The sequence below is a fragment of the Melospiza georgiana genome, chromosome 16, assembly GCF_028018845.1.
Source record: "Melospiza georgiana isolate bMelGeo1 chromosome 16, bMelGeo1.pri, whole genome shotgun sequence".
In the NCBI taxonomy this organism is placed as follows: Eukaryota; Metazoa; Chordata; class Aves; order Passeriformes; family Passerellidae; genus Melospiza; species Melospiza georgiana.
In genome coordinates, this window is record NC_080445.1 from 2,344,506 (window position 1) to 2,362,940 (window position 18,435).

The window sequence follows — 18,435 nt, forward strand, 5'->3', positions numbered from 1 at the left end:
CCCCCACGGCATCACGGCAAGGTGGGAGGGGGAGCAGCCTGCCCTGCGCCCGGTTTTGGGGTGAGTCAGCCCGGGCAGGGCACGGCTTCCCCTCCCTGCTGACTAACCCGGCCCGGGGGGATCGGCTCGGGGCTGACGCGGGGGCCGGGGCGGAAAACAGCCCGGGGCCAGCGGGGAACACGGCCCGGTGATGGGCTGAGGGTCACGGGGGGATGGATGGAGGGGCCTGGAGCACCGGCACAGCCCCGGCGAGTGAGGGCGGGCAGGGTGGGCCTGCTCTGAGGAGAGAGAAAAGGAAGAACTCGGAGGAGGAAGGAGAATGGAGTAGTGAAAAGGGGAGGAGAGAAAGAGTGGAGGAGGAACGCATAAGAGGTAAGGAGGTGTGAAGAAGAGAGGGAAGGAGCATGGAGAAGAGGAAGAGGAAGAAAAGAGAGGAGAGATGGAGAGGAGGATGAGGATGGGAGAGAGAAGGGAGAAGGAGAGGGAGAGGAGGAAAGAAAGGAAGAAGAAAGGAGAGGAGAAGCAATACCACAGACCAGGAGATCCCATCCATGCCCCCTCTGGCACCTCACACCCACCCCATCATCTCCCTCTTGCAGGAGGGAAACACCAGGAGGAACAGGAGCTCAGACGAGGCCGAAGCCCAGAGTGCTGGAGGAAGGCAGAGATCCCTGTCCCTGCTTTCTAGGACAGCACAGGAAGCACAGCCACCAAGTTTGGCCACCCTGTCCCCAGGGAGATGGTGACTCCCCTTTATTTAGAACCAGTTCCCTGCTCCCAAACCACTTCTCATTCCTGCCACAGGGAATTGAGGCACATCCCAGCCCCCAGTACCACACAGCCAGACCAAGAGATGCTTTCTGCTTTTATTCAATTAATGCAGCAATCTATACAAGAAAAAAAAAATAATAATGAAACCATGAAATTCCAAACCCTGACAGTGAAGAACCAAATTCTTCCTAAGAATCAACTGGAATTAAAAGATTCCCCCACGTCAGACTGTACATAAAATAATCTCTGCTCCATTTACAGCGTTTCACACAGTACTTCTCGTATCTCAAACTTCAGAACTGTACAACTTTGTTACAAACCACGCTTTTTCCTAGGAAAAGCTTACAGAAAAAAATATTGCCACTTTCTTTTTTATTATTATTTTTTTTAATTTTTATTTTTTTATTGGTAACAAAAAAAAAAATTAGAATATTTTAAAAAACAAAAATTAAAGTCAGCCAGAACTTCTAAGTGTGGGCAGGGAAAGGAGCAGAGACATTTCTCAATCAAATGTTTCTCCTCCCAACAGGGAAAAGGGAACACTTTTGGCAGGTAAAAGACTCTTTGCTGCTGGTGGGGGTCTAGACCCTGGCCCCCCTTGAGTCCTGGTGCTGTTTTGATCCATGGGCTTGGATAATTCCACCACTGAACCTTCTCGAGATACGGTAACAGCAACAAACCCCAATTTCCTCCTGTTCTTGGTGGAAAAGCAGGGATGAACCCCAGCAAAGCAGGGATGAGCCCCACTTTCCTCTCCCTTCCTAAGGAAAGACAGTTCTCCTGCTCTGGGCTCTGGGCACATGGGCTGTCCCATGGATGGAGCTCCCAGTGTGGGGCTGAGCACGGACACGCTGTGGGTGGATGGAGGGGTTGGACCACACACAGCCAGATCAGACACACACAAACCAACGGGGTCAGGGCTCTGGAGGAGCCTGGGCAGAAGTTTTGCCTCCAAATCTGAGCTCACCCCACACCCTGCTCACCCCCAGCCTGGCCTGATGCCTGCGTGCAGCCCAACAGTGAAAACCAGGAATTCCGAGCCACAGTTCCAATCAGACAGGTTACAGGAAGGATCCAGACCTCTGGATCCGTGTGAAAAATGTCTTCTAGTTTCGAATCCAGGTTTCACTCTGATGTTGTTCAGTGCAAAAGAGTTAAAAACCCATGTTATTATCTACACATATACATCCGTGTCTATAGAAAATGTCTGTACAAGTGGGGAGATGGCCCTTCCTGCACGCTGGGGACTCCTCCCCTGAGGGATCCTGCTCCCTCTCTCTCTCTCCAAGGTGTCAAGCCCCAACCAGTCAGGTTAAAAACCAAGAGCAGACGGTGGCTGGAGAGGAGCTGCTCCTGTCCCCCCAGCCACAGCTGCCAGCTCTGACCCACTGCATGGATGGGGACAAGAAAAAGGGGGAAGCTCCCGAGCAGAACATGCAGGAATACCAACACAAGCTGGGGAAGGAATCTTGCACATGTTCAGCCTGCACAAGGACCAGGATGAGGTGGTGGCTGGGACCAGGCTGGAGGTGCAAGAGCTCAGCATGTCCACAGCCAGCTCCTCATCCCGTGGAAGTCCTGCTCTGAAAGGCCAGCTGCTCCAGCTTCATTCTGAGCTGACACCCGGGTAGAATATCCATATTGGAGAGGGAGGGATAAAACTGGGAGCCAGAAGGGGAGAGGGCAGAGCTGAGACCTCTGGCAGTGCCCTCTGTCCCCATCTGCACCCACAGCAGAGCCTGGCACCGTGACAGGAACAGGACATGGCCAGGATGGATCCAGAAAGACAAAGCCACCAGGAGGAGAAGGGATCTGTGCTCCCTGCGTGCAGTTTTGTTGTCAGGGGGATGCCAAGCTGCCCAGAACAGGGGGTTTGTAGCCAAGAGCTGGCCTGGATTCGCAGCAGAAAGCTGGTGGGGTGAGGAACATCGCTTCAAATGCTACGTGAGGTCTGAAAATGGCATTTCCAAAGTTTCACAAGCAGCAGAAGCACAAACTTTTGGGTCTCTGGACTGACAAGCCACATTCCTTCAGAGGCTGTGCCTCAGCACAGAGCCAGTGGGGGCTCTCACCAGGCAAACCAGGCACTGGGGACCTCACCAACACCCCCACAGCCAGCTGAAGGTGATGGCAATGTCCTCTGAGCTCATGTGACAAGATCCAGCCTGAGCAGAACCCCAACACCAGGTGAAACTCAGCAGGGAAGGAAAAGGACAGTGGGACCCAGATGTCACAAATGTCCTCAATCAGCACTGCAGGGAACAATGCCTGGGGTGGTTGTTTTAGACCAGGAGCCCCTCAAGACAGCAGCAAACAAGTTTCAAAATATATTACATCTTTTTATTGCCAAGCGTGCAGACCATGAAGTGTGTGGGGGACACGACACTAAGAAAAACTACAGTTGGAAGGAGGGCAAAGCAGTAAAAATTTAAAAATAAGACTACTCCTTACAACTGCCAACACTTGGGTTCAAAGAATCAACTGGAGGAAGTTTTCCTTAAAAGTACAGCTCTAAATATGGCATTGGGCCCCAAACTTTGCAAACACCAAGGCTTTGGTCTGGGCTAACACAAATCAGGTGGGAGAAGAGGATGATGATGATGATGGCAGATGCTCTATCACAACTCCACGTGGCTGAATGCCTGATTCTTCTCAGCATTTCCTGTAGCAACCAGAAAACTCCCTACCCCAGCAACACAGGCAGGAATAAGCCAGGAGAAAGCAGGCAACCTCAGTGCTGGATGCACTGAACTGGGGCCAACCTGGAGCCCTGCAGTGTCCCTGCTCCCAGAGCCAGCCTCGGAGGGGACAGAGCTGCTCAGCTCCCCCAGGGCCACAGCAGCTCCTGCTCCATCAGAGTGCAGCCAGCCCTTCAGGATGGGACACTGTGCTGGGAATGCTGCACCAACTCAGCTCTCCCCACCTGGAAGGGGCAGTGGAGAGGGGCTCTTCTGGGGGGTGCCAAGGCACAAACCCTCACAAGCACAGCGTCTCCTACTCCTCCTTGCTATCCCCAGCTCTGGGAAGCAGCACGTGCTCAGTGTGATCCCTCACTTGGCAGCCCTGAGATTCCAATATGGATCTCAGGACAATGCTGGGCCACCTTTCCCTCCTCCAGACCAGCACTGAGAAACCAGAGCTCTTGTACATTCTTCTTGGAGAGGGCAGCGCAGGGACACAGGGCTGTGAGCCCATGCTGGCTTGGGAAAAGGGTCTGGAAAGGAAACCTACCGCGTTTAAAACACTAAAGTGCAACAAAAATGTCCTAGACCCTTTGAAATCGATCGCAGCAAGAGGGGTCTGCAAAGCTTCAAACTTCCAGTTACTGCAGGGCATCCTTAAAACGGACCCGACAACCACCAGGTAAAAAAGACCAAGGAGCCCTTTGGTGAAACAAGGAATACCAGCCCACCACGGAATTTCAGCTCCTGGGGTCAAACATCATATTTAGAACATTTGGAAAGGAAAAGTGTTAAAGCAAAAAAAAAAAAAAAAAAAGAAAAAAAACCCCACCAAAACAAAAATACAATTCTTGAATCTTGCGCAATGAAAGAGTTAAACTTTTTGGTGTTTTCAAAAGAAATCCCAACAGACAACCTGGCATAACTTTATCTGCTTCCTAAGGGAGAGATGCCCACTTGAGCCACGACTCAGGACACCATGTGCACTGGACATGTTCCATCCTCACGTATGTCTCAGCATTCCTCCATTCATAAAACCAAATCCTTCCTGTTTACTCTTCAGCCTGAAAGGAAAAACCAAAACTGAAGCTAGATGGAAGATAGCCAGAGGGAGGAGAAAGTTTTCACAGACTGGAGGCCAATCTCATCAGCTCCACGAGCCTGGCAAGTGCAATCCTCAGTGTCGCCTCATTTTAACCTTCCTGGCGGGGCTGCCGTCCTCCTCCTCATCCTCACAGTCCTCCGTGTACTCGTACGACCGTCGCCAATAGTTCTCAGAGCTGAAGTTGCTCCGTCTCCTATGTTTTGGTAAGAGGACTGAACGCCTGTTCTCCTCCTTATCCATTTCTAGAATCCGTGGCCTGTGCAGAGGGAGAAAACAGGAGTGAGAGCACAGCACGACGGGATCCAGGTGTTCCTCCTGGAAGCTGTCTGCAGGTTACCTGCCCTGACAGCTCTGCCTCTTTTCCCACTGCTTTCCCAGCACTGGGCACTTGGCAGAGAAAGAACAAATCACCAAGTTCCACCTCCCCAGAGGAGCTGAGAACTTGACTATGATGGGCCAGTTCCTTCCCTTCCCAAGGCTCTGGCCATTGCCTCCACCAGAACACTTCCAGTCAACCTCTTTAACTTGCAGCTTGTGGCCCCAAGAAAAATCCCTTGGGCAGAGGGGTCTGTCTCTACTGCAGCAGAATTTAGAGCACAGAGCTGAGCTCCTTATGGTGCAGGATCACACCACAGCTCCAAAATCCTTTGTCCTCTCAAATATTAGCACGGTGCAATTGTTATTTCTGCAGAGCTGCCTCTGATCACTTTCTAGCAGGACTGGGTTGGTGGGCAGCACACACCACTCACTTTATCTGAGTGGTTCCTGACAGATCCCACTATGATATCCATGAGAATTACCTGTTACACTGGAGCCTCTGAGGCCAGAGAAAGAGAAAAACATGTTTTTCACACCCATCTGCTGCAGGAGCCTAGGCAAGCCATCCCCCACAGCCTGATAAGGTCACACCAGGCTGACAAACAGCTCAGAGGGATGTGCACATTTGTCCCGCATGATCGCTCCTCTAATCGGACACCCAGGGAAGCTGCATCTGCAGCCAGCCCCAGACCCTCCTCCATCCTCCAGCCTGCATCCAGGTGAATGAACACTGCTCACAAACAATCCATCCCCACCCTCCTCCCTCCAGGACAGGTTCAAACAGGGCTGGGACTGCGTGGCAGCCAAGCCCTGCGACCAAGTCAACTTTTGGGTTGTACCCATTGTGCAGAAAATGCCATCTGGATCCTCAGGAAGCTCTGGAATTGGAATATGCAGGACAGCTGGCAGACTGGCCATCACTCAGAGCCATCAGTGTGCTCACACCAAGGTGTTTAAGGAAAGCCTTGCTGCAGAGCTCAAGCTTGTCTGAAACCTCAGCAAGGAGCTTCCCTCAAGGTCAGGCTTAAACATCCACAATTCTGGTTTCTCACACAAAAATGCACACACAGAGCTCTGGAATCAAAACAGGCCTGAAAAGCTTCCCAGGAAGTCCTTAACCTTTCCCAGATAGCAAACCCTCACGTTCCCTCCCAGGACTGCTTTCATAATATAGTTTAACACAGCTGCACAGGTTGCTTGGCAATAGAGGTCAAAAATGATTAGCTGCAGGGAAACTATTGTTCTGAACGACTGCATTATCAAAAGCCAGCCAAATCTATTGCTTCTTCATTATGCCACTCACAGGATAAACAATGTAAGCTGCTTACAGCCAGAGCTCAGCCTCCACAAGTCTGGGAGGAACGCATAAAGAGCTCATTCTGATAAAACAGATCTGGGCATTGCAGAAAGCACCTGGCAGGTGCAAATCAGAATGGTTTTAAATATGCTCTGAGGCCAGAGACCTCAGCTATGCACTGATCCAGAGACAACATCCCAAACACGGCTGTTAGGAGAGGTGATCCTACCTGTGGGCAGCATCAGGGTCTGCTTTGCGATGGGACCGCTTTGGTTTCAGGATCTGGTCCCGGTTGTTTCCCGACAGGCGGTCAGAGTTATAACCTGGTGGCAACACAGAGCTACTCAGGGATTTTGTTTCCAATCGAGGTGCATCTAGTCTTGTTCTGCAAATATTGAAAGAGAAGAGAATTTGCAAGGTGTTTCTACAGAATCACAGCAGAGCCCTCCACCCCAACCACACGGCTCAGGAGGAGGGGCAGGAATACCCCATTCCACAGCACAACAAGCTGCAGTTTTGGGGTACTTCACAGAAGCTTCACAGAATCACAAAATGGTTTAAAGTTGGAAGGGAGCTTGAAGATCATCTCATTTCCAACCCCCTGCCACAGGCAGGAACATCTTTCAGTAGACCAGACTGCTCCAAGCTTTGTCCACCTTGGCCTTGGACACTTTGAAGGATGGAACAGCCACAACTTCTCTGGACAACCTGTGTCAGGGCCTCAGCACCCTCACAGGAAAGGATTTTTTCCTTATACCTAATTTAAACACTCTCTATCAGTTTGAAACCATTGCCCTTTATCCTGCCTTGGCTTAGGGACACACAGTCATGAGGTGAAGGCAAAAGGTGCTGAGCTCACTGCAACCCCAGCTCTGGGAGAAGGAGCAGAGCTGCTGGAGCAGCTGTGAAATCCCATGAAATCACCTGGCAATAACTCACAGCTCCAGTTAAGCCACCTGGCTGGGAGATGCCCTGCAAAAGCATCATCACCTGCAACAGAAATAACTGCTTCCACCTGGAAACTCCCTCCTGCCCACGGATCTCCCGGGGTCAGGTGTTCCTCAGCTTGACTACAAAGTGCAAAGAGTTGAAGTACGAGTCAGGAGAAGGTGTAGCAAACAGAAGCTGCACCACACATCCCTTCCAGCAGCTCTGCACACACTCAAGCTGTGCTGGAGAGAAAGCAGAGCTCATCCCAAAAGAGAACTGAAGGCATGCACAGGTGGAGGAGGCAGCAAAAATGAAGGGGGAGAATCACCACTTGGTCTCCAGTGCTGAACTCCAGCTCCTGAGCGAGGTTTCCACAGGAGAATCCCAATCTAAACCTCCACTAGGAAGCACATCCACTTGCCAAGAGAGAGCCTCTTCAGCTAATCAGGGTGATGCCAGTCTGGCACAGGCAAAGCTGGGCATGGCAGCCTGCGTTTGCCCAGCGTGCCAGAAACAAGGAACACTTCCACAGGCAGCTGCCAGGTTGGAGCCTGTGCTACTCCACGCTGTCATCCTGAGCTGTTCTGAGCTCTAGGGCTGGACCCAGTCCAGCCTCAACACCAAAGGCCTTGCAGATCCTGCCCGTGACAAGGGAGGTTGTTTAAATACCTCTCAAATACAGCAGCAACCACAGGGCTGCAATTCTAACAAACCAACCCCCAACACACTGCCAGGGCAAGGGAACAGCAGCCATGCTCCCTCTGGCCAGGTGCAAGGAGAGGTGACACTAAAATGGAGAATAATATACCTACAAACAGAGAAACTCTGCTTATGAGAATGAAAGCAGAATGGCAGCAAAAGCCTCTAAAACTGCTTTCAAGACCCAGTTGAGTAGGTCTCATTTCTACACCCACCTCCCACGTTACCTCTCCCAGCATCTCATAAATTAAGAGCACCATTCCTCCCCTCCTCTGGCTCAAAGCACTTCCAAACCCTGCTGGCTCCCGGCAGCCCTGAGATCCAACACAGGAAACAACGAGCACTGAAGTGTTTATGACCTGCTTGGTAACCACACAGCTCTGGAGAATCCTGCAGAACCCCCCTGCTCCTGCAGCTCCCACAGCTTTGCTCTCCTGCTGCTGTCAGTGAGAACATGCTCAGAGCAGAGCCAGACTCACTGGGACGCAGCAGGCTCAGAGCTGAACATCCCAGCTCCAACTGGCACGATCCAGCTGATCTGGTCTGAAAGCTCAGGGCTGATCCTCACCACCAAGAAGAGGAAGAGGAGTTTTATGAGGAGGCCAGCAGGGGAAGGAGGTGCTTTCCTGGTTGCACAACAGCCTGCTCCAGGCACAGCCACAGAGCGGGAACAGCGCTGGTGCAGCGACCGTGGCACAGCAAAGGGCACACTGCACACACAGGGGACACAGGGAGGTGGCTGCCCTGGCCAGGGGATAAGCAGCAATTAATAAGCTCTAATTGGCAGCAATCACAGCCCAGCCTTTGGCAAACATCACCACGGATTCACCACAGCTGCGGAGGCTACGCAGAAATAATTCCCAGGGGGTTTGTGCTTTGCTCAAGAGAAAAATCCTGGTGTGGTTTCATCTGGTTTGTCTGTTGGGTTAGCCCCTCACTGTCTGATGGGCAGAGACACTTCTGCTCTGACATGAAGCAAATCAGGCCCCAGAAATCAGGGTGGATGGGCAAACAAGGCCAGCAGAGCTGCAGGCTCTGTCCCTTCTGCTCAGCTGGGTACAACTGGGGACACCTCACTGCTCCTCCCAGGACTTAAAGGGGGCTTATAAAAAACACAGAGAACAACTTTTTATGTTGGGAGATGGGCATAAGACAAGAGGGATCAGTGTTAAACTAGAGGGATGATTTAGATTGGATATTAGAAAGAAATCCTTTGCTCAGAGAGCAGTGAAGCACCAGCACAGGTTGCCCAGAGAAGCACAGGTTGGAGAGGGCTCTGAGCAGCCTTATCTAGTGGAAGGTGTCCTTTCCCATGGCAGGGGCTGAAATGAGGTGAGGTTTAAGGTCCCTTCTTGCCCTGATGCACTTTGAGGGCAGCCAGGCTTGACTGAAACAATCCAACACCCTCAGCTCACCAAGACTGGAGAAGGCAAGAGGCAGAGCCAGTTTAAACAGGTACACTGGACACCTGCACCAGTTTGGGCAGCTTTAGCTTATTCATCTGAGTCTGTCTTTTCCACAAAACTGCTCCACAACCTAGGACAGGCAGCTTCTCTTTCCCAAAGTCCAACCAAAGCAGCTCCAAGGCTTGGAGATGCCTCCTTGTCAGCACTGGTGCTGCTTTTCCCTGGCTGCTCCAACACCACGAACACAACAGCTGTAAGTTCTTATCAGAGCCTCACCCCACACCTCACAGGGCTGTACACAGCTGTGGGGTGCTTTGGCTGCAGCCTGCCTGTCATCCCACTCTATCTCCTGCCACATCTCATCCTGCCTCCCTGGGTCTGGGCTGATTTTGCTTGGCAAATGCCTCAGGGCTGCTGTTTTTCCTGCCTTCATTCCATGGGTTTCTCTAACCAGATGTCCAACTCCACTCCACTGGCTTTGTGCCATATCCTCATAATGTTGCCAGACTTGTTTTGAAATCAACTAAGCCATCCAAAAGCTCATCCAGTCTGGATCCAGACCACTTGCCTGCGAGCCTTATGCCAGCCTGGGCCACAACCACAGCCCTGCCACCAATGCCCACGGTTTTGGCTGGGTTTACAGGACTCAAAGTGTGTATTTTCATTTACAAAGATGTTTCTTGACAGCAGAACTACTGCCAACACCTTTCAAGGCACAATCAGCAAGGGTCAATGTGTGGCAGTCACATGTTTTGGTTTCCTAGTAGAAGGAACTGGTAACAGAGGACATTTCTAGGCAGAAAAGGTTTTACTGAGGAACTTTGGGGTGGGGTTAGTTCACTTTGTCTCTCATTTTCTTAAGAGCTTTAGGAACAAGCACTGATTGATGAAATGCCATCAAGAGTGCTTTTCTAGAACAGGAAGCCCCTTTCTAAAACAGCTTATGGAGCTTGGCTTCCCAACACAGACTCGAAGGACAAGCTCTGTAATGAGCACTGAACTCTCTACATGTTTCCCTCCAAAGCCAGTGTCTCCCTCTCTCCCCAGGAAACAAGAGCCATGATACCAAGAAATCTCTCTCTGCTTCAGAGGACATTCCTCATCACAAGCATCAGCTTCAAAAGACCATCCAGGTAACTCACACACATGGGTCTCACATGACCAGACACCTGAACACACAGCCCAAAACAAGACAGTTTGATACCCCGGGTGTTTGGAGCTGGGCAGCCAAAGGAAAGCCAGTCTGGGCACCAGCAGGGCTTGCAAGCCCAGACATTACAACAAAGTGCTGCTGCACAGAGCCAAGAAGTGATGAACCCTGCAGGAACAGGTTCCAGCCACTTCCACTGCCAGGCACGGCACGACACAAGTGAGCATCAGTGACACCTAATCAAGGTGTGAGATCAAGCCAGCAAATTAACAAGCAAGGCAAGTTTTCAAGTGTTTAAGCATCATGACACCACATCCACGTTTATCTTGCTGTCTGGAGGGCTTCAACACTTACTTTCTGAGGATGATGACAGCTCTCCTCTCCTTGATGTCCTGTGGTCGAATGCAGTGTGTGATTTCGTCGGCCGCATACCCACTGACAACAGAAACAAAAAGCCACCATCAGGGAGATGCCAGGCACAAGCAGAAAGTGGTTTCCAGCCTCAACAACTCAGTTTGGCCAGTACTTCCTAACTTGCACCAGGAATTCCTCCTCCAAACACCATCCCCACAGGAGCTACACTTGCAGGCGGGAACAAACATTGGGAAAGAATGAAGACAATCAGAGGGTTTTGGGGGGTTTCATGACTCAATTTTTCAGAGGAAACTGCTACCTGCTCCAGCACTGTGAATAAAACATGTACAAATGTAGAACTGTAGATTCAGACAATTAATTTATGGAGAAATTAGAAAGCAACAGGGGGGCAAACGAGCACATTCCTCCAAAGCATCATCTCAAACAAGTCTATGACAAAAGCCATCTCTCACAGCTCAGGTGTGCAGCACACCCAGACCCAAACATGTAACACATCAAGGAGGTGTTTTAGTCACAGAGGGGTGCAGTCATGCAGAGCTGAGCCTCTCACCCCCTTTTCCTGCTCATCATCCTCCCCAACACATGGCACATCCTCAGCCACCATAAGAACATCACCAGCCCTAACCCAGCACTCATGGGGTAACCTACAAATTCACACCTGCAAACCAAGCTGCACTCCTCTGTAACAGTGTGAAACAGCTCCCTGGGCTGAGGAAAAGCCAGGTTCAAGCAGTGGCTGTTGTCAGCAGCAGTATTTCACTGTGTGAAATGACTCCAGATACTCCACATTTTCAGCAGGCTGGAGAAAAGCCACAGCCAAGGACAGCCTGAGCTTGCACCACACACTGGAGCATTTCCTGATGGCTGCTTTGTCTCCAGGTGAAATCAGAGCAGGTGAAATCCCGGTGTGTCCACGGAGAGCAGCCACCAGAGCCGCTGTGACACACAAACCGAGCCGGGAGCACATCCCATCACTGCAAGGGCGTGAGCAGCACATCCCAGCGGTGGGGCTGCCCTCTGCCTGCCGTCTGGGGAGTGTCAGCTCACCGAGAGCCCTCTGCAGCCCAGCACGGGCTAAGGAGAGGCTGAACACCTCCAGAGCTTCCCGAAACACCCAGCAAGGGCTGGAACACCCAGCAAGGGCAGCAACAGCTCGGGTGAAGGCTGCTCAAGCCTGCACACCCAGCCTGAAGCAGAAATCAGCATGCCCAGTGTCCCCACAAGGCTTTTCCAGGCCAGGGCCAGGGGCTAGCAGGTTATTCAGGACACCCTGAGCAGAGAACAGAGCTCGCACACACAAGTCTTCTCTGGGGACAGGACCGGGTTTCCTTGATCTGGTTAGATAAGCCACCCACTCACCCAGAAACACCTCCTCACACACAGATTTACTGCTCTGCAAGGACAGCTACAAGACCAAGGCCTGACCAGCTGAAGCAGGGGTGGTGTCCATCCCCACCGTGCTCCAGGCATTGCAGAACACGACAAGGGGCTCGTGATGATGCTCCATTATGTTCCTGGAATCTCTGTGTCAAGCTCCAGTGAATTCATGAATATCACCCACGTTAGCATTCACCTCAGCATCCTCAGCATCACCCTGAACACCAGGGAAAGGTCTCCTTCCAGACCTGCTTCCAGACCCACAAGGTGTCAGCCTGAACACCCCTTTTCACTCCTTCTCCAGGCAAGAACACAATTTCAGATCACTACCAGAGTGGCACCAGGAAGTTTGTGGTCCCAGATCAAACAACAGCCCCACCACGCTGGTCTGAGACCATAAGGGGGACACACCAGTCTGCCCCAGTGCCAAACTGGTGTGGAAAACTCCGCACTATACCATATGTAGTGATGGAGTGCCTCTGCACAGGCAGGGAAATGAAAGGATTATTTGGTTGTGTCATATTCGTGCTGCCCTGTGCCAGCATGAACTTCTCACCCACTGCCCAGCCCTGCACGCCCTGAGGATGGGCGAAGGGGCAGACCCTGAAGAAAAACACCCATAATGATATCAAGGGTCTACACACACATTTCTTGCCCAGAGGAGAAACTCAGAACAACCTGGAAAGGAAAATCATAAATCCCTGCCCACAAGAACACCTGAGTGTGCCATCTCCATCCCAGAGTGTTTTCCAGAAGCGCAGGGGGAAGTGCTGTTTTCCACACACCACCCCAAAACCAGCCCCCAATTCCACACTAACCTGTCAAACCTTACACCCCCAACTCTCCCCTGAGTCTTTTTCCACCTGGAAGAGCCTCTGCTGAGCCAGAACTGATTCACACGGTGATAAAAGTGGATATTTCTGTGCAAACATCACCAGAAAGGAAGCCTTGAAGTTCTACAGACTCTAACAAGAAAAGCTTGAACAAATCTCTGCCTCATCACCACTGGCACACGTGGAACTTCCTCTGCAGCAGAGCCTGCTCTGAGGGATCAGGCTATTTTGGAGCAGACAGCTGCACAGAGATCCCTCCAGCTGGGAAGGAAGGAAGGAAGGAGCTTCATCCTCCAGCGACTCCAACCTGCTCTGACTGCGCTTCCATCAGGCACGCCTGGAGACAACAGGAGGGACACACTCCACAGCACTCCCCTGCATTGCAAACTGCCAGGAGACGACCCAGAGCACTCTCCAGCTGAGGGAGGGAAGCCTGTAAGGCACCAGCTCTGGGAACTTGGGAAATGCTACCTGTGCCTTTCGTCCCTCCAGCTGCAGCTGCACTCTTCCCAATGCTCAGACAACATCCCTGGCATTTCAGTGCTGAGATCTGCCTCCTGTGACAGCAGCTGCAGGGCAGGGATCCACCTGGAACCCCCCAGCCCAGGTGGCTCCACACACCCCCTGTTCCTTTCCTTTTTCCCAAGCATTCTCAAAGCACAGATGAAAAGGCAAATTCCTCCATCCCCCTGCCACTGCTTCTATTGATTGATGCTCACCAAATTGTTGTTAAAATAAGAAAAACCCACAAGCTGATGGGTCACAGGACTGGGATCCAGCAGCACACACTGAGCTGATGCTTCCTGCTGGCCTGGCTGCCACTGGGACAAACCTGCAGGAGCTCCTGCTCCCCAGGGCTGTGGGAAAAGAGGGGACTGGAAAAGGTCATCTTCTAGATCACAGAACCTACAAGAGCAAATCTTCCCTGCAGATGTGAAAGGAGAAAGGGCTCATTACAGGTCATGGGGTGGCTCAGCCTTTGCCTTCTGGCAGAGGGGCACAGCCCAGCCACGTGAATCCTGTTCCACCTCACCTGTCATTTGAGGGCTGAACGCTTTCCAAGCAGTCTGAGGCAGGTTCAGTGTTGGCAAACACCACATCCTGCTTCAGGGCAGGCAAACAAAATAAAGGGAGGGAAATGGGGAAAGCGCCTCTGCAAAATCCCTACTGGGTCAGCAGCTGTGAAATTAGGAGCAGGAACATGACAGAGGCAATCTGGGGCCAGCGTGAGAGTGCTGTGGGGTCAAAGAGGATTCCAGGAACATGACAGCTTCCTTTAGATCCTCGGGACTTCCACAAGGCTTCCCTGGAAAGGCTGCAGCCACTGACCCAGCAGGATCTGAATCCCAGACATTACAGGCATGCCACCTCTATCTGTGCCCGTTGCCCATCTCCAGGGTAACTGCCTCCAGCAGCTGTTTACCCAGAGGAGAAAATGCCAAGTTTGGGGAGTTGACTCAGTCACGACCAAGGGCTGGATTTGGTGCCACACCCCTGAGCACGCTCTGCACCTCTCCTGCTCCTCCTGACTGCTGGGGGGAGATGGGAGAGCAGGGGATCTGCTGTGAGACAAGGAATTGATCCCAGACGGGATGCTGTCAACACACAACAGTCACTCTGGCAGAATCTCCCGTAAGTGAGTGTAAAGTACCTGCTAACTGCTGCATCAAATTTGAAATAATCCCTGTTTTAAAGTCTATTACTTGCTGGAAGGAGGAACATCTGACCCTGATCAAGATGCAGTGGGTGGCTCAGAAAGCAGCCCTTGGGTTTGGAGGGAAAAGATATCAAGATATCTTCATGTTGTTTGTAGGATTCCTTTAGCTACATTAACAAACTGATTACAGCACCTGAGTGACACTGCCAACAACCCAAACACCCCTGGGAGACACCTCACTCCAATTCCATGAGCCCTGAGGCAGCAGCCTCTTGCCAGCAGTTTTGAGAAGGAAAAGGGTCTGGAATAAGAAAACATCATTCTCTGGTCCTGAAGCAGAGCAAGCATCTCTCTTTCCTCCCACCATCCTCCACTGCAGATCCTCCTCCAGAGTTTTTCAAGAGGCTTTGACTGCAAGACTTGAGGCTGACCCTGCATTAGCAGCTCTGCCAGAATGCTTCCAAGCAGGATAAAACTCTCTCTGTCCTTAAAAAACAGAAGGCCTCTGGCTGTAAAAAGAAGGACAACTATTTATCCAGGCCTGACGAGGAAAGACAGCAGAGGGGTCTGCATCAGGAGCACGAAAATTGGGGTAGAAAGTTTCCCTCCTGGTATCTCAGAGAAGTCAGGGAGCAGAGCAGCTGCCTCACACCCAGCAGTCCATCCCTGGGGATGGAGCTCGCTCTGCAGTAAAAAGATACAGAGCAGGATGGGTCCCCTTGGGTCCCATTTCACAAAATCACCCCGACCTCTGCCCCCCGAGCCCTGCCAAACCACCAGGAATGAGAAAATGTCCTCAGCACCATTCCCGCCTCCCTCTGCAGCCTCCCTCATCCCTGGCTAATCCACACAAGTTACCTAACACCGGGGAACAGCAAGGATTAGTTAATGTTTGTGCAGCTTTTCCGAGATAAAAGCGACGCGAGATCTCGGCATTTATTATTGATGCACCAGTCAAGGAGGCCGTGTGTTTGTGGGGGGAAAAATTCCTTCCCGAACCCTGCAGCGATCAATTTACAAGCCAAAGCAAGGGATTGTATTACGGCCTGGGAGCCCGGAAAACCGGCCTGGACCTTCACCAGCCCAAAAAAGCCACCCGCCAAAGGAGGATACAGCTGGTGGCACTGCTGGCACAGCCCTGGCGATCCCTGCTGCTGGCAGGGAGCACTCTGACCTTCAGGGACACGAGGGACCGGCAGCACCGATGCCAGGCTTCCAGCTGCCCTCCCCAGGAGCTGGAGACAGCGGGATCCCGGAGCTCCAGCCCTGTCCCCTCACCTGTGTGGGCAGCTGTGGCATTAGCAAGCAGGCGTTCCCCGGTGCCAACCCCAGCCTCGCTGCCGGCCAACTGCCTGACCTTGGGCAGGTCATTCCACCTTCCAGGGCTCTTCCTCAACGCACACCAAGTCCCTTCCTGTGCCCGTGACCCGCCGCACTTCCAAGTGACAATCACGCGGGGCTCTGCACTCTGCTCTCCCCATCGTCACAGCGCAGGGGAGGGCTCAGCGCTCCCAGTTTACAGACTGGGAGGACGAGGCCATTCACACCTCCTCTCCACGGTTAAGGTCAGGTCAGAGCAGCACCGGCCGAGCTAAGAATAGACCCAGGAGCCCTGTCCCTACAGCTGCTCCGCTCTGACCACTCTTGGGCAAAGGATCCATTTTGTGTCTCAACGTGTTACTTTAACCATTTACAGGAACTCAGTGGCCAGCTCAGCTCTGCTCCCACCAGCATTCGCCTCAAGCTCCATGGAGAGAGCACCCACCCAAATCCTCACCCACAACAACGGCAGGACCACCCCCCAAAATCGCATTTTCACCCCTTGCAGCACAGCGAGCCCCCGAGCACCGGCAGAAGGAGGAGATGGAGCCCGAGGCGCCGTCGGGGCGCGCATCCGAGCGCCTCGTGATCCGCGTTACACAACCGGGGCCTCGGCAACGCGGGCGAGTTACCTGAGCACCGTGACGCTCCCCCTCTTGACGGGCAGGAACAGAACGGGCTCCGACACCCGGATGGGCTTGAACTGGAATTTACACCCGAAGCAGAGCGCCGAGTCGCTGAAGAAGGACACGGAGACGATGGGCCTCTCAAAGATATGGATGGGGTCCACGTGGGAGACAATGCAGCCCCCCGGCTGGTAGTCGTTGATGACGGCACTGTTCACAAAGCCCTCGGGGATCACCCGGTGCTCCACCAGCTTCCTGATCACCAGGTCGTGCACCCACTCGGGGATGGCGTCCACCTCCCCCCGCGGGTACAGGCGCTCCTGCCCGGGGCCCCGCCGCTGCAGCTGAGACCCGTACGTGTAACCTTCCCCGAAAAAATACTTGTTCCGCAGCGGCGCCCGGTCCACCGTGTGCTCCTTGTAGAGCCCCTTCTCCGCCCGGGACACCACGTCCTCGATGCGCGCCTCGATCTTGGCGCACTCCTCGGCGCTGAAGAGGCGAAGCTGGCGGATGCCGCTCTTCACTTTCCGAGCTTCCTCCTCCTCCTTCTGCTCCTCGTAGTCGCTGGGCTCGGAGCCGGAGTCCTCCTGGTGCCGCCGCTTGCGCTCGTACGGCGGCTCGGGGGGCTCCCGCGGGAGGCCGCCGCCGCCGCCGCCTTTGTGGCCGTCCCGGTAGGGCATCATGGACTTGAGCTTCTCCCGCAGGTCCGTGTAGCCGCTGCCGGCCATGGCGCGTCCGCAGCCCCCGCCTCTATCGATCCCGGCGCTGCAGGCGGCGGCGGGCGGCGGCGGGGGACGCGCAGCTGCTGCTCATGGCACCCGCCGCCCTGCCGGGAGAGAGAGCCCCGCAGGACGGGGAGGTGAGCACGGGATCCCGGTACCGCGCCAGACCCTCTCCCGCCGGCCCCGCTTCCTCGGGAGATGGGACCCCGCTCCCGGCGCACGGAGCTCCCGCCCTCTCCCTCCCTCGCGGGGCAGGGGCGGCCCGGCGGACGCCACACTCACGGCTCGGCCCGGGGCGGGCGCGGACAACGCTGCCGGTGCCGGTGCTCACGCGGCGGCAGGGCCTGGCACATTCCCAGCGGCGGCCCCGGACTCCCTGCCCGTTCCCACCGCCGCGGCTCTGCCCATGGCGGGGGACAACCGGAGGAGGCGTGGGGGGGTCCCGTGCCGTGCCGGGGGACGGCGGCGGGCGGGGGTCTGGCGCGGCCCTTCCCGCTACGTCACCAGGAGCCGGCCCGACATCCCGGATCGCCGCGGGGCCGCCCCGCCCCGCCGCGCACGCGCCGCCACCGCCCCCGGCCCCGCCCCTCCCGCGCACGTACGGACAGAGCGCGCGACCCGGCCCCGCCCCCGCGCGCGCCCACCGGCGCCGTTAACCGGCTGCGGCGGCCCCGCCCCGCTCCGCCCCGCGCGGCGCTGATTGGCCGGGAGGCGGCCGCGAGCGCCGCGGGCCGGCGGCTGATTGGGCGGCTGGAGCGCGCGCGCGCGGCGGCGGCGGGGAGGGCGGGGCGCGGAGGTGGCGGCGGGCGCGCGGCACAGGCGCCCTCTGGCGGACGCGGCGAGCGCGACAGGCGGGCGGCAGTGACTGAAGGAGGGGGGCACGGGGAAACTGAGGCACGGGCGGGATGGAGGGGAAACTGAGGCACCGGCATGGGGAAACGGACACGGAGATCGGTGGGGAAAAATGAGGCACCGGCATGGGGAAACACATGGTGATCGATAGGGAATCAGACACGGGGGGCAGCATCCCCCGTGCGGCAGCGAGCGCAACACAAAACCACGGACACCGAGTCATGCCGGGCTGCCGGGCGTGTATAAAACCCCAGAACAACAGCGGTGTGGTGACAGGGGGACAGCGGCCACTGGCCAAGCTGGGGACACTGCATGG

General features: G+C 54.4%; 1 protein-coding gene across 1 annotated transcript; it reads right to left on the minus strand.

Moving 5' to 3' along the window:
* Positions 1-852: 852 nt before the first annotated feature.
* Positions 853-17,358, minus strand: ALKBH5 (alkB homolog 5, RNA demethylase). Its single transcript, XM_058035652.1, has 4 exons — positions 16,552-17,358; positions 10,712-10,792; positions 6,402-6,557; positions 853-4,813 (listed from the first exon to the last, which is right to left on the minus strand). Exons 1-4 carry the CDS (start codon positions 17,271-17,273, stop codon positions 4,630-4,632), a joined length of 1,143 nt encoding a protein of 380 aa, XP_057891635.1. The 5' UTR covers positions 17,274-17,358; the 3' UTR covers positions 853-4,629.
* Positions 17,359-18,435: the final 1,077 nt, after the last annotated feature.